Here is a 14,890-nt window from a genome sequence, read left to right as displayed (position 1 = left end):
AGTAACTCACCGTTTATAGCTGTAGGAGTCTCAACAGTTGTTGCAAGCTCCTGATTTCCACGGATACCTGCTAGCTGGTTGCTAGTAAGTTAGCGCTGGTATGTTGCTAACGACTAGCTGCTAATGAATTCCACAATGTCAGAGCAGTAAACGGATCAACAGCACGCAAGTAACCGGGAGACAACTGCAGAGCTAGACCACACTGAGCCGGGGAAGCTAACACATTAACCACTCCTTCATTCGGGCTGCTGTGCATCCTGTTAGCGACAGATAAACATCCCATTTGATGATTTCTCAAACACTCTTCCCTCTCCCGCAGCCATCTTACTGGAACTCCTCCCACACGACTCCTCTGACTCACACCCACAGCGACGCTGCTCCCCTCCCGCTGTATGACGGGTTTAAAGTGCCGAAATTTAGGAGAAAACTGTGAGCCGTTACTGTAAGAACACTCACAAAATACGCGCTGTGTACCAACGGCTCTGTTTTTGGCCGTTAGTGCACGAGAAATAGACGTAAAATGAGGAAATCAGACCTTAAAGCGACTCAAGATGACAGAGCATCAGTCTGGATCTTGGAAACAACAGTTTGACTACAACAACTGAACTCAAGACATTTTAAAGTCATTGAACAAGCTTTACCTGCAAGTTTTGACCATGTCTCATTTCTTCATCAGTTGTCATGGTGATAGATGCTGACAATGACATCACCAGTAGCTGTGGAGTTCTCATCCATATGACTTTGCTCATCATATGTTGGCTTAAAGGGGCCAACCTCATAAAAAGCTGGAGCAGACTCCGTTAAAGGGATAGTTTACCCAAAAATGAAAATTTAGTCATTATTCACTCACCCTCATGTTGATGGAAAGTCGGGTGAAGTTTTACAGTGCTCAAAACACTGCCGGAGATTCAACGGGAAAAAGCGCTGCACTTATCTCCCAAACAATTGAAGCAAATAGTGACCAGGATTTAAACGTTAAAATATATATACATATATACGGAGACACTTAGTGGTTTTATTATATATATAATAAAACCACTAAATGTCTCCATACTGCTCGTACAAAATAGTCCAAGTGTCCTAAAGCCCCGACGTGCCAAGCTGTTTAGGAAAATGTTTGTTTTTAGCCTTGTTGTAGCCTGTAGCACCTAATGTCGTTCACATAAGTGCGCTTGCACAAGACTAATGAGAACTTAAGGTATCTGCACGCCATTGTTTACATACCTGGAAGCCTGCTAACTCCACAAGAGAGGCCAGTGTCTAAAAGTACATACACACTGCACTGTGTATGTTTAATGACAGTGATGCATTCCCTGTCATTTGAGCTCTACACGTCACTTACTGTTTGTTGTCTCAAACAGCCTCTGGGATGTGCAGAGGAAGACCGCTCTGGTTTTCTAGGTGAAGGAAGAATTCCCAGAGGACTCATGACATCTGTTGTGGTTTTCTTCCATGGAGACCTGCATCACCAGGCAGTGCTCAGGTAGACCTGGTCTGTTGTCAGGTGAACCACGTAGTACTGCCTCCTGATGCAGGTCAACAAGGTCATTTAAGTCATAATCCAAGAAAGAGCAGCGCTCGTGCAGGAGGGAGCAAGATCAGGAGAAAACGCCATGCTCACTCGAGAAATGTGTTAGTCTTAGGCTGCTCTTTGGAGGATGGATAAAACAGAAGATGTTAGAATTAGAGGTAACAAATGGCAGAGGCTGCTCAGGTGGCAGCGGCGGCAGCAAGTGACTGAGGAAGAAGGAGAAGACGAGGGTGTCAAGGATGAAGGGAAACGTAACACCAGCCTGGATCTGAAATTAAAAGTTAAGTAAGTAATTAATGGATAATAAACATGGAGTTAATTTGACTTCTGGTAAGAGTAATTTTAGGTAATTATTGTAAGGACAGTTATCCATTTATTCAGACTTATTAACTTCTGAATTGGTGAGAAACTAACAAGCCTCATTGATGAGAAAATGAATATCCAGCTAATGTACTCTACGAGAAATCATTTTATCCACAATTAGAGATTATCTAGGGGCTTTTAAAAAGCATCTATGAAATCATAGTTTCTAAAGTATAGGTAGATGTTTAAGACCTTACAGACAAGCAGGGACAGACAAAATGGACAAACATGAATAAATAATTACCACAAAATCTCAATGATTTGTTATAAAAGCGTCAAAACCACTTGATAAAAAAGTTTAAATCATCTTTATTATATTAAGACAGATGTTTCACATGACCTTGTATTATAGTGTTTTCATATATTTATATATGCTTTTAAAGGGACAGTTCACCCCCAAAACAAAATACATATTTTCCCTCTTATCTGTAGAGTTTACACCAAAACAATCTAGATTGATAAAAAGTACTAAAAGTAAAAGAAAAAATATGTATTTTTGATTTTGGCATGAACTGTCCCTTTTAGTTTTGACAACATGCTGTGACAGATGTTGGTGACATAAAGCGTATTATTCATGTAGTCACGAGAGTGATGAACCTCAGTCATAATGTGACAGTTCTCCGCATGTCACACCATCATGATTATGACTGATCTCCTCATCATCATCTTCCTCTCCCCTCTCTTCATCATCATTTCCCCTCTCAGCTGGAAAGAGTGGGTGGTTGATCCGGCAGAACAGTTTTATTATGTCTGGCTACAGATCATGATCTTTCCCATCGTCTACAACTGGGTGATCATCATTTTGAGGTACAAACATAACGAACATGATGAATATCAAAACAGCAATAACATCTCTGAGCATAGACCTTTTTTTTTTTGGTTATATTTTCTCAGGACATGTTTCACTACAATTGCCCTGAGTTACCTGCCTGTGTGGCTCACACTGGACTATCTGGCAGACCTCATGTATATGGCTGACATGATCATCACTGTTCACACAGGTAATTTAAACATTTGTGTTTATTCAAAGCATATCACAGACAGTACACAACACGCAAAACATAAAGGAGATGTTTACAATGATATTCATGTACTTGTTGGACTTTGAATCTTTTTATGTCCATATTTATCAGTAATAAATACATCATTAGTGGTGGTATTACTTTTGGATCATAACTCATACTTTACCTGTCATAGTCTGATGAAAAGAGCACAAGAAATATACATCCATACATGTATAACAGAACAGTAGTAATAATATGATGTAGAAAAAAGTGATAAAGATAAAATAAAGTAAAATAAAATATAACACATGGTGTATAAAGGAATGCTAGACAAAAACATGTTAAAGTCATATAGAAGCATTACAACGAGCTGACCACAGTCCAGTAATATAATAATAACAGTTATATAATATACTTACAAATCTCAAACTAGTTCCAAACTACCAGACCTAACTCGAAATAGCCCAATATAGACTCGAACTTTTTTATAAACACAACTTAAAAATGATTATTCTTTGAGTCTATAGTGTGGGTATGAAGGTTTTTTAAAATAAAAATGTGCCTGCATCTAGCCAAAAACAGACTGTTAATTACAATGATGTGACAACTTCACACCCTGACTTCACCATTCTGTTGAATCCGGATGATACTTATTTTTTGGATCAACGGTTTCCCAGTCCTCCTGAAAACTTCTGAACTCATTCTGAAGTTTTCTCCAGTCCAAAACAAGACTGGATGAAGTGATGTCATTCAATTTAATAATCCTTTTTGTCTTTGGAGCAACCTTTTTTCAAGATTTAATCCAATCCTATAGAAGAAATCAGATTACTTCTAAAATACTGGGTCCTGGGTTTTGTTAAACCTTGTTCTTCCCTCTCCAGGTTACTTGGATCAGGGCATCCTGATCAGGGACCTAAATCAGCTGAAGAAGCGCTACCTGCGCTCCAAACGTTTTTTAAGAGACTTGGTTTCTTTGCTGCCTACCGACTTCCTGTACTTTGTCTTTGGCATCCAAACTCCGATGGTGAGGATCAACCGCCTTTTGCGCATGCCACGGCTGAACGAGGCTCTGGATCGCATGGAGACGAGAACCTCCTACCCAAACACCTTCCGCATCTCAAAGCTCATGATCTACATCTTTGTGTTGATCCACTGGAATGCGTGTCTCTACTTTGCACTGTCCAACTACATCGGCTTTGGAAGTGATCGCTGGGTTTACCCCAACATCACCAATCCGGAGTTTGCCTCCATGCGTCGTCAGTACTTTTACTGCTTCTGGTTCTCTGCCCAGATTTTCACCACAGTGGGAGACACCCCCCTGCCGAAGAGGGAAGAGGAGTATTTGTTTATGATTGCAGACCTGCTCATTGCAGTTTTGGTGTTTGCATCGATTGTTGGCAATGTTGGAAATGTCATTACAAGCCTAAGAGACCGTGATAATGTCTTCTTTCCAAACCATGAACTGGTAAGTTGGAAGACCTCAGTTTTTGAATTTAGTTTGTTTTTTTTTTTTACAGTTTCTGTGACATATATCATACAGGACAAAGAAATGGTGGATGGCTTCATAGCTTTTTTCCTCCTCCAGGTGAAGGCTTACCTGCGTAGCCATCACATTAGCAAGGAGCTTCGACAGCGCATTGACAACTGGTACCAGCATCTTCACATCAACAAGAAGATCATGCGAGAGAATGAAATCCTGCAGCAGCTGCCCATACACCTGAGGACGGAGATCGCTGTCAGCGTTCACCTCCCCACTCTCTCCAAAGTCACCATCTTCCAGAGCTGTGAGAAAAGTCTTCTGGAGGAGCTGGTGCTCAAACTAACACCTCAGGTCAGGCAGGAAAAGAGGTGGCAGCCAGACCAGGCCACATTAGCTTTTACATCACAGATGCTTTTAGAAAAGAATTGTTTAAAGATAAAAAGGTTTCTCACACCTTTTCTCTTTGCAGGTGTTCAGTCCAGGAGAGTACGTTTGCAGGAAAGGAGATGTGGGCCATGAAATGTACATCATCAAAGAAGGGAAACTTGCAGTTGTAGCAGATGACGGGGTCACACAGTTCGCTGTACTGAGTGAATCGAATTTCTTTGGGGAAATTAGTATCCTCAATATCAAAGGTAAGTTAGATGTCAATTATGTTGCACATGGTCATACAACATTTATTAAAGAAACATTTCACCTCCCAAATTATCATTTGTATATCAATTACTCACCTGTGTTACATTGAATTTGTGAAGAAAACTTTTTCTCATATGCCTCTGGGAAAGAAGAAACCAAAAACTAAGAGATTTTTTTATTAATTCAAGTAAAAGGGTCAGTGTTTAACAACAGAAAAACAATGTCATACATCTGTTTAAAAACTCACAACTCGTGCAGTATAGTCCAACACTCATAAGTCGTATGCTCCCAAACAGACGGCACCTTCCAACAGGGAATTGAACTAAAAATGAAATATCTGCTTTCTTCAAAGCAGATACCTAAAAGCAACGTGTTTCCTTTTAGGTAACAAGTCAGGAAACCGTCGCACTGCCAACATCAGAAGCATTGGCTACTCTGACTTATTCAGCTTGTCCAAAGAAGACCTGATGGACGTGTTATCGGAGTTCCCTGCAGCCAAACGTCACCTGGAGGAGAAAGGCAGACAGATCCTCACCAAGATGGGCATGCTGGAGGATAGCGGGGAGGGAGAGGAGTGGGAGACAGAAAAAGTCGAAACCAAAATAAACAGGCTGGAGAGCAACTTGGGAATCCTGCAAACGAAACTAGCTCGACTCATGGTGGAGTTAGAGTCGAGCCACCGCAAGATGCAGGCCAGGGTGGTGCAGCTGGAGTGGGAGGTGGCAGCGCTGGAGACCCAGCTGCCAGAGGACAGGGAGGAAGGAGAAAGAGCGCAGGGAAGAGGTGAAGGGGTGGGAGGGGAGGTTGGATTGGAGAGGGAAGAGGCGGAGGGAGAAGAGGAGGGGGACTCAGATGCAAAGGTGAAAAAACAGGGACAGGGAGAAGATGGTAACGACGTGACCAAAGAGGGAGATGGAGAGAGCACCAAAAGTACAAAGGAGGATGTGGAGAGGATGGTGGAGGGAGATAAATCTGGGCTTACAGACACGGATGATACGAAAGAGAAAAAAGAAGGCGATGGGGAGAAAAACAGAGAGAAAGGAGATGACAGACCTGGGAAAGGAGATGGAGCTGAGATTGAACCTGAAGATGGGAAAGAAGAGAAAAGTGGAGAGAGAGAATCTGAAGAGGGGAGAGAAAAAGCTGAAGACTCAGACAATAAAGAGATGGAACAGAAAGATGAAGGGCAGAAAAAAATGAATGGAAAGGCAAAATAAATAGAAAATAAATCTGGGTGTGTATTTTTGTCTGTATGCATTTGTTTTGTTTGTTTTATATTAATAAATATAATGAAAACCTCAGCATGTCATTGGCTAACGTCCTGCAATACAGCTCTGTACCCCTAGATAGCAGCGTTGTATCCGTCACAGCTGATAAATGTGTCAACATGTTGATACTGTGTCAGATGGTATTTAAGTTTTTAATTCAGTAATTAATATTATATACCAAGAATGGAACAATAGCAATATTAGTAGAACATAACAGTAAATAAATTACATATAACAGAAATTAAAAGAACAAAATTACAGGTGTCTTTTGGATGAAACAAGTTATGGAAAATACATAGACTTTTTTTATTTATTCATTTATTAAACAGTTGATTTCATATTTAATTTAATTAGTAAAACAGTAAAAAATGTTCCCGCCTACATGCATGCATGTGGAACTTTACCATTGGAATTACTGTATTAATTACAGAAGATACATGATTGTTAAAATTCATGAACATTGTATAAAAATCTGTAATTTATTAAGAGTAGCATTTAATACACTTTTGCACTTAATACACAAATGCACTTTTTTGTAGGTTGAATGCCGATTATTTTTTTTTAATGAAATGGACAAAAAAATCTATTTTAGCCTTGAAAAACATATCTTTGAATATGTTTGTTATTGAGTGTAGCTCAAATTATTGTACCGCAGTGTTGTTTTAGTAGGTTTACTTAAGTAAAGGATCAGAATACTTCTTCCATTACTGTGAGTAACACAACCATATTATCTTACTTATTACCGGTGGTGGAGGAAGTATTCAGATCCTTAAACAAAAGTACTAATACCACACTCTGTGAAAACATTCTGTCATAGCATGTAAAAGTCCTGCATTGAAAATGTTAGGCTTCATGAGTAAAAAAGTAAGTTGGCTTATTTAATCAGGAACATTTACTTAAAGTAAGAGTACCCAACTCCGGAAAAAAAAATCCACCATGCATGTTGGTTATTTCATATTATATATATATATATTATATATTTATATTTTTTTTTTTAAAAAGACATATAGGCCTAAAATAAAGTGACTGATGAAAAAGGCACCTTTTAAGCTTAAATTTATTTTTTTGTTTTTTTCTGATGAAGTGTTTGTCACAAATTATGTGTCAAGGAACTGTTGAAAATTCAACAACAATTTTCCGGCTATGACAGATGGGTTAATTTGGGCAATTAAAAAAAAACAAAAGGAAAAACTACTCCAAATAGGGGTAAAATAAAAATGACATACAGCCACTTAAAGTCGTATGCCCCTCCCATAACCCCAAATAAAACAAACAAACATTAGGCTTTTGTTGCTTAAAAAAAAAATGTTTGACATGCCTCCCCTTTTTTGCCCCACTACCCCTACCCCATAAGTAACGAACAGTCCCTAAAGTGGAATTTAAAAAAATAATAATACAAGTAAAGTTAAAATACCTCGAGATCGTCCTAAACTACAGTAATTGAGAAAATGCAGTTAGTTACATTTCATTACATTACTCTCAAATAAAACACCTATAACGGGTGCGATTTTAAAAAAGCACAGTTTGGCCCTTTAATGACGCACAGCTTACGCACTTCCCGGAAGTGCGGTGGGGACACAGGCCCCATCGATTCAACACAACTGCATACATAAGCATTTACTAATAATAAAGCTCGGTTTGTATATAATTTTCATGGAGTACTACCGCTAACACATATGGAGTGTCAAGAGGAAAAGCCGATCATCTATACTATGGAAAACAAGCCGATTGTGACATGTGAGTGTTTATTAAAAGGAGACGTTGTCTTATTTTTCTGGTCTTGACAGTTAGCCAGGTGGCTATGTTCATTAGCTCGTTTTAGCTAAGCTAACTGGTACCCTTATATTATCCAGCTGTGAGACGTTTCGTGTGTGTGTGGAGATGCGTTGTTTAATTTGTGAAAGCATTAATAGTGTCTTATTTGTATGCAGTAATGCTGTCTGCGATAAATGTCCTCATGGGAGACGGTGTCTCTGTCAGCTAGCTTACAGATCCACTGATTAACAGGCCTGACGGTAGCTAACGATATAACGTCACGGCTAGTTGCTGCAGTTTGGGGAAGGATATCACCTTGTTCCCCGGTGGACAGCCACGCTTTCCTCCGTTAGCAGCTCAGACTGGAGTCGCCGCATCATGTTTGGTCGGTGGGGTCAGTTTGCCATTCATAAATCCCCAGGAATCATGTGTTGGCTTTCTCGGAGGGGTTATTTTGGGAGCTGACTGTGGTAGCGGGAGTCAGCTTCATCTCACACCGCAGGCTGCTCCATTTTTAGGACAGAGAGGTCCAGAGGAGCGGACGGAGACACCGGAGGATTGGAGTATGAAAAAAGCATGAACGTGACAGTTGGGTTTATTGGGGGATTCAGACTATAAGTCACAGGTTGCCTAATGTGGGATCCTGAGTGTCCTTAGAGGTTATCAGGTGTCCTAACTCCGGTGTATGCCTCTGAAATCATTGTTTCGCTATTTCATTTCATTTATTATATTTTATTTATAAGGACAACACACATTAATCAGCATTTCTGTAAATGTGCCTGTGTTAGCCTCCTGACTTATTTTCAACTGTAATCCTTTGGCATTATATTTTGAAATCTGTAAAATGGTAAAATTCACAAAACAATGGCAGCAGGACATCATAAAGGCAGAAACGGCAACAACAAACAGGAAGTCAAAGACATAACACAAGCCATGTGAAGCAACAAGAAACGGTAGAAAAACAGTACAAAACAATAGCACAGGAACAACATATAGCATTTTAACATAAAATACTCATGCACGCATCTGGGCTTTTGTGCTAAAAAATATATTAAAAGATTAGCAGTTTAGTAGAAATTAATTACTAATAAACATTGAAAGTTGTATAACAAACATTATAGGACACATCCATATTTCCCAAAGAGTCTGCAAGCATGATGTGCAAAGACGCAGACTATCAGTCTAATTCTCCATTCTCTGACGGCAACTGAGCAAGTAAACGGTTCTAGCTGCTAACTTTGTTTAGTCAAGAAATGGTTAAAATATATGTAATGGGGAGGGAATCTTATATTTTTTTATGGCCTATCATCACTATCAGCCAAAATCTGCTTTAAAATGAACCATCAGAATCGGCAAACATGCTTTTTCTTTATTTTGCGCAATTTTACTAAGAGGTGAAAAATAATTGATAAATCAATAATTGTATCAGTTATCCGCCAAATGAGTTGTTATAAATTTGACATTGGCAAAAACATCCAGTATTGTGCATCTCTAATAAATAGTCTTAAATTTGACTTTGTGATGTCTTCATTGCCTCAAACACTATTGTATTTCACTTTCTCATAGGGATGCACAATATTGGATTTTTTGCTGATAGCCAGTATGCTGGTATATAACAACTCATTTGGCCGATAACCAATATGGATTTATAAACTTTATTACCCACCTAATTTCAGTGATCGTCAAGTCTCTTCTGCAGTCGAATTAACATTATATTGTCATGATGGCCCACCAGCAGGTAGACATGAAATACAATACTTTTCAATGCATGCAATAGTCATTTATTGTTCAAAATAAATGAAAAAATACTTCAGCTTCGGGTTGATGTTTTGTATATGTTCGCTTTATCAACATAACAAAAATATCGATTCATATTCACAGAAATCAGTATGTTGGCCGATTCCAATATTTCATTTTAAAGCCAGTATCTGTTGATACCCATGACATGTAGATATGATCATGCATGTTAGCAAAATGTGGATTGTCCTAACTCACTCTGACAACCATATTCAAACACATGTCTACATGTGACTGCATATCTAATACTCACCTTCATACTTACAGGCAATGCTTGAATAAGAAAAAGATGATCTGTCCAAAATCAGTCTTATATTTGTTTAAAAGCCTTCGATTGAAGTATCTGTAGACCTCCTGTCTTAGGCTGAAAAAGCTAGAAAGGGCACTTGAAATTCAAAATATGTAAGAAATGTAATGTATTTTTTTTTTTTTTAAATCATTTATGTTAATCATTGACTTAAACAGCTTGCAGACTTTACTCTACTTGTCACTCACATGAATTGTGGTTTAAACCTTAAAAAAAGACAGCATGTGTTGACACATTGATTTATAGATTTATGAATTAAAAGCTGGCATCTGAGTTATGAGTGTGCAGCTCTCTGCTCCTTCTGCTTTTTACTGGTTGGTTTACAAGATGAGCCGAGCTGTACTTTCACTAATATTTGACGTGTGTTAGATTGACTTGTACAGTCACTGGGATTATACTGGTGTTTGCTCTGCAGGGAGGTATTTGATAGCAGTTTTTGATAGCTTATATGAGCATTCAAAGTTCAGTTTTTTTTTTGACTTTACTGCTGGAGCTTTAATTCCAAAAAATGAATAACATCAACTAATGCACTAGATCTGCACTGACTACAACACTACATTGACTAAATGTGTAAAGTGCTGCGTTATAAAAATGGCATTGAGCTCCCAGTTTAAGACCAGAACACTGAATTGCATCAAGGTGAAAAATTTACCAATTCTTTTTTTTACTGTGTTGATTGTACATGCAAATTACTCAATTATTTGTACATAATGCCTTTTGCAGCAGTTACGTCATATGCCACACAGCTAAGCTCTACCCTCAGCATGTCTTGTATCTGTCCAGGTGGTTAACAGTGGGCAGCGAGGCTAATTGATTTACAAAGCAGTCAAACTGTCAGCACAGGAAAAAGTGTTGGCCGAACTCCAGCGTTCAAATAGAAGTCGCTATGAGGTTGAAGTGCTGACGTTCGTCTCGCAGGATGTTTGAAGGTGTTTACATTAATGCTTGGTGAACAGTGCAGGAGTTGTAGTGCTGTTTCCCCTGGAGGGGTGGCTCGTTGGAAGTGGCCCAGTTCCAGTGTAGCTTGAACAATAACCTCTTCAGCCCTGCGAGTCACTATTTATCAAAATGCACACAGCTAACAATGGATGACAGTTTGAGCTTTTCTAAAATTGGGTGTCAGCGATGACATTGAAGTCTCTTTACTGTTGACTGAGGATTCAACAATACTCCTCTCAGTCCAGATTAGCTCTAGTTCTTGAGGTGGTGTCGTTTAAGATTCGATGAATGTTAGTACTGTCTGGCGCAACAGCCCGAGCGTCCACTAGTTTTACTTGGAGCCGTTGTAATCAAGTATCCATCATCAACATATTGCATTGCACAATGTATAATGGAAGTAAACAGTAGGAAGACGGCAGATCGCATTTATTACTAATCAATGAAAAGTTTGCGACACTGGCCAGTCAGCAACAGAAATACTAGTCAGTTAAACAAATTTTTAAAATTATTGTTGTATTGTACAGTTGTAGATGCAGTGCACTGATATGATGTTGTGATGAAACAGGATAGAAGGTGTTGTATGTTGTGCAGATTGTAAAGCCCTCTGGGACAAATGATGACAAACCCCGCGATTTTAAACAGCTGTGCAGAAAACTGTGTCTGTCAGTTCAGCCACACATTTTCAACATGAAGCTCCCTAAAGCATTGTAACAGTAGAAAGCATGAAATGTGCACGGACGTATGAATCGAATGTAACACAGAGCCGTTTTCCAAAGCTTTTGAAAATAGGCATTTGACAGTCGGACAGCAGAAAAGACAGAAATGACAGCTTTAAATGAGTATATGATCAGTTACACAGTTTAAATGAAAACTAATCTAATTGTGTTAGTCTGCGATTTCAGTTGAATGAAATCTTTCCCCTAAATATGGGCAGGGGCCCTGAAGGTTTTTCGTTCATTAGTTTGGAGCCTCTTTTCTCAAGAAAATTGCCAAGACAAAAGAGGTGTGGACTCAGCAAAATTTGAGAGTAAAAGTATCTCTGTGGTTTGGAAAGAGATGAGAATTTAAGCTGCAAACCTGACTGATGTAGACCTGCATCAACGTAAAACACATTTACTAGTTCAAGGGACACATCGTAGAGATCCACAGTGCTGTTAAACAGGAGAGAGCCGATAAAGACACAGAGAGCACCGCAGGACATCGACCCCTCCAGGGTGTGATGGACTCTGGGCGGCAAATCAGACTGTCCTGCCAAAACCTCCACATTCTTTACTGCGTTCTCAAAAATTAAATATCACATCTCAGCCTCGCCTCGTTTGATGGATGCGCTTTTATCTCTGTGTTTATGTGTTATTCTGCACAAACAGATTGTGGTGAAATCTTTCACCTCAGTTTGCTCTCGAGATGCTGCTAAATGCACCGGCTGACCGCTGGTGTGCATTTTGTTCTGAAATTTTCTTCTTTTTTTGTCAGTCAAGTATGCACTTGTCATGTCAGGGTGTAGCTCATCTGGACTTTTATTTGTCTTGTTTTTATGGTTTACTCGTAGCGTACATTAACAAACTTTGTAGTCCTTTCTTGTGGTAACTTTATTTTTTGTTTTTATATTGTTGTTTTGGAGTTGTATACTTTGATTTTGTATTTTTGTTCCTTGTTGTGTGTAAATTGTTGCAGCCTGTCTTGGCCTGGACACTCTTGAAAAGAGATTTTTAATTTCAAGAGGCTTTTCTGGTTAAATAAAGGTTAAATTAATAAAACATATATTTTTCTCTCAGAATTACCCATTTCATGTTGCAGCCGTGCTTTCCACATGAGTTTTGGAGGATATTAGTTGCATTTGCATCAGTAAGGCTGCAACACGGATTTCCATTTAGGTGTTAATTTAATTTTGCCCAAAATATCCTCCTTGTCCCTGAACACTGAACCCTAGGACACTTACATTTTTATGACGACATAAAAATGGGCAGATTTTAGGTTTCATTTTCAATTCTCGTTTCTGACCTATTTTTGAAATGCTCTCTGTTCTGTCCCTTTCGTCACAGGTGCTGGAGACCAGGGCTTGTTCACGTCTCTGTATACCTCATTGGCCCAACAACTTCCCAGGGAGCCAATGGAGTGGAGGAGGTGAGTACTGCCCCACATTAATACATATATCTCTGTAAAGCTTTTCATTTTTAACATTTGACACCATCACACCAAGGAATTTTTAATTTCTTAAAAAACAGTCAAATAAATGTTGCATGAATGAAACATTCACAATAAAAGACAAAGGTGCACGTAGGAAGCAGCGAGTGCAGGATGTACATAAATATAAAGAAGTGTGAATAGTAGTGACAGTAAGCAAGAAATCGAGAAGTACTTTGGTGTGCACGATCCGAGACTCACTCTCGTTACTATAATCTTCACTTTCTGATAGAGACATTTAATGACAGGATGGGAGTGCCGGTGATTTTGGATGACTTATTGATGATGTGCTGGAGTTTAATGCAGGTCAGACAGTACAGGCTGCAATAACACGCCGCTGAGTGTGATGTAAGGATGCTTTCTGTGAGTGGAAATGGAGCTGGAGAAACTGTCTCACCTTCAGTTTTATGAGCTAAAGTGAGTTAAGTGATTGTCGAGCTGTTTCATCTGCTCGCTGTTTCATATTTCATCAAAGGTTATTATTTATTGTGCTGTAAGAACAGTGAGTGAGCAAATGAAGGATATCAGAAATGAGTGTTGTCGGGGCGCCTGGAGGATAGAGCGGCGGTCCATGTGCAGAGGCTGTGTCCTCGCCGCAGCGGCCTTGGCCCTTTGCTGCATGTCTCCCACTCTGTCACACTTTCCTGTCAGTTAAAGGCAATAAAAGCCCCAAAAAATAATCTTTAAAAAAAAATTAAAAAGAGAGTGTTGAAAGTGACATGTTTGTGTTTTGATGTGTTTAGACTGAATTTATCTACACGCTGTTTGTCTCCTTTGTTTATTTATTTGACTTTTATTTAATCAGAAAAACCTTTTGAGGTTTAAAATCTCTTTTTCAAGAGTGTCACAGTCAAGACAGGCAGCAACAGAAGTTGAAGACAAAATGGAACAAAAATACAAAATCTAAAATATACAACTCCAAACAACATTATAAAACATACCATAAAACCATAAAAACAAGACAATTAAAAGACCAGCTAAGATTCACCCTGACATTGACTTAGATGAACAGCAGTGAATGAAAACAGCCCCGGGTTGCCTGCGCTGAAGGTTTAAGAGGATCTACTTTACTCATTTTCAGGTTCATACTTGTATGTTGGGTTTCTGCTACAACATGTTTACATGCTTTAATGGTGAAAAACACTTTATTTTCCTCATACTGTATGTGCTCACCTGTGTGAAACTCTGCTTTCTGCTCTGTGCAGGACTTACGGTCGTGCGCCAAAAATGATCCACCTTGAAGCTAATTTTGTCCAGTTTAAAGAGGATCTCCTCCCTAAGGAGGGCAACAAGGCTCTCCTCACTTTCCCCTTCCTCCACATCTACTGGACCGACTGCTGTGTGAGTAACTACAGACACACACACACACACACACACACACACACACACACACACACACACTTTGCAACATATCCTCAATCAGTCAGCCTCTCAGTAATTGATTTAACAATTCTGGGAAACATTAATTATTGCACTGTGCGTTATCAGACCGTGTTAGGATAGAAGGGAGGCTTGTTATAAAATTTGGCAACTCACAGCTCTCCCAAAGACAAACTTTTTGTTCCACAAGAAAGGACTGTTCAGTTAAACTGTGTTCAGCTCTACTTTATTCTGCTGGCAGGTCAG

General features: G+C 39.1%; 3 protein-coding genes across 4 annotated transcripts in view; 2 read left to right on the top strand and 1 right to left on the bottom strand.

Moving 5' to 3' along the window:
* Positions 1-335, bottom strand: part of fhip1b (FHF complex subunit HOOK interacting protein 1B) — a 34,547-nt gene extending 34,212 nt beyond the window's left edge. Inside the window, exon 1 of the mRNA XM_042494325.2 lies at positions 11-335. The gene's annotated coding sequence lies outside the window, so the exon portion shown is untranslated. The remainder of the gene's footprint in view (positions 1-10) is intronic.
* A 1,159-nt stretch (positions 336-1,494) lies between these two features.
* cnga4 (cyclic nucleotide gated channel subunit alpha 4) lies at positions 1,495-6,316 on the top strand. Of its 2 annotated transcripts, XM_088083526.1 has the most exons (7): positions 1,495-1,816; positions 2,600-2,701; positions 2,789-2,895; positions 3,780-4,363; positions 4,484-4,729; positions 4,848-5,013; positions 5,399-6,316. In XM_088083526.1, the coding sequence occupies exons 1-7, from the start codon at positions 1,659-1,661 to the stop codon at positions 6,229-6,231; spliced, it is 2,196 nt and encodes a 731-aa protein (XP_087939652.1). In that variant the 5' UTR covers positions 1,495-1,658; the 3' UTR covers positions 6,232-6,316. The 2 variants fall into 2 exon arrangements, with proteins under 2 accessions (XP_087939652.1, XP_042349972.2); XM_042494038.2 differs by having other exon boundaries at positions 1,816-2,701; positions 5,399-6,314.
* A 1,517-nt stretch (positions 6,317-7,833) lies between these two features.
* The window catches only part of trappc10 (trafficking protein particle complex subunit 10), a 30,058-nt gene continuing 23,001 nt past the window's right edge, over positions 7,834-14,890 (top strand). Inside the window, exons 1-3 of the mRNA XM_088083521.1 lie at positions 7,834-8,019; positions 13,123-13,204; positions 14,470-14,605. Coding sequence (XP_087939647.1) covers positions 7,959-8,019; positions 13,123-13,204; positions 14,470-14,605 — 279 coding nt within the window. The 5' untranslated portion in view covers positions 7,834-7,958. The remainder of the gene's footprint in view (positions 8,020-13,122; positions 13,205-14,469; positions 14,606-14,890) is intronic.

Source organism: Plectropomus leopardus, chromosome 10 (assembly GCF_026936395.1).
Source record: "Plectropomus leopardus strain MGB_pleo_1.0 chromosome 10, ASM2693639v1, whole genome shotgun sequence".
NCBI classification, from domain to species: Eukaryota; Metazoa; Chordata; class Actinopteri; order Perciformes; family Serranidae; genus Plectropomus; species Plectropomus leopardus.
This window is presented reverse-complemented; position numbering and strand designations above follow the sequence as displayed.

Bases quoted from the DNA above. Each gene is read 5' to 3' on its own strand.
- cnga4 (XM_088083526.1), top strand. From the start codon at position 1,659: ATGGATAAAACAGAAGATGTTAGAATTAGAGGTAACAAATGGCAGAGG. The intron at 2,702-2,788 runs GTACAAACATAA...ATATTTTCTCAG, and splicing joins TGGGTGATCATCATTTTGAG to GACATGTTTCACTACAATTG. The intron at 4,364-4,483 runs GTAAGTTGGAAG...TTCCTCCTCCAG, and splicing joins TCTTTCCAAACCATGAACTG to GTGAAGGCTTACCTGCGTAG.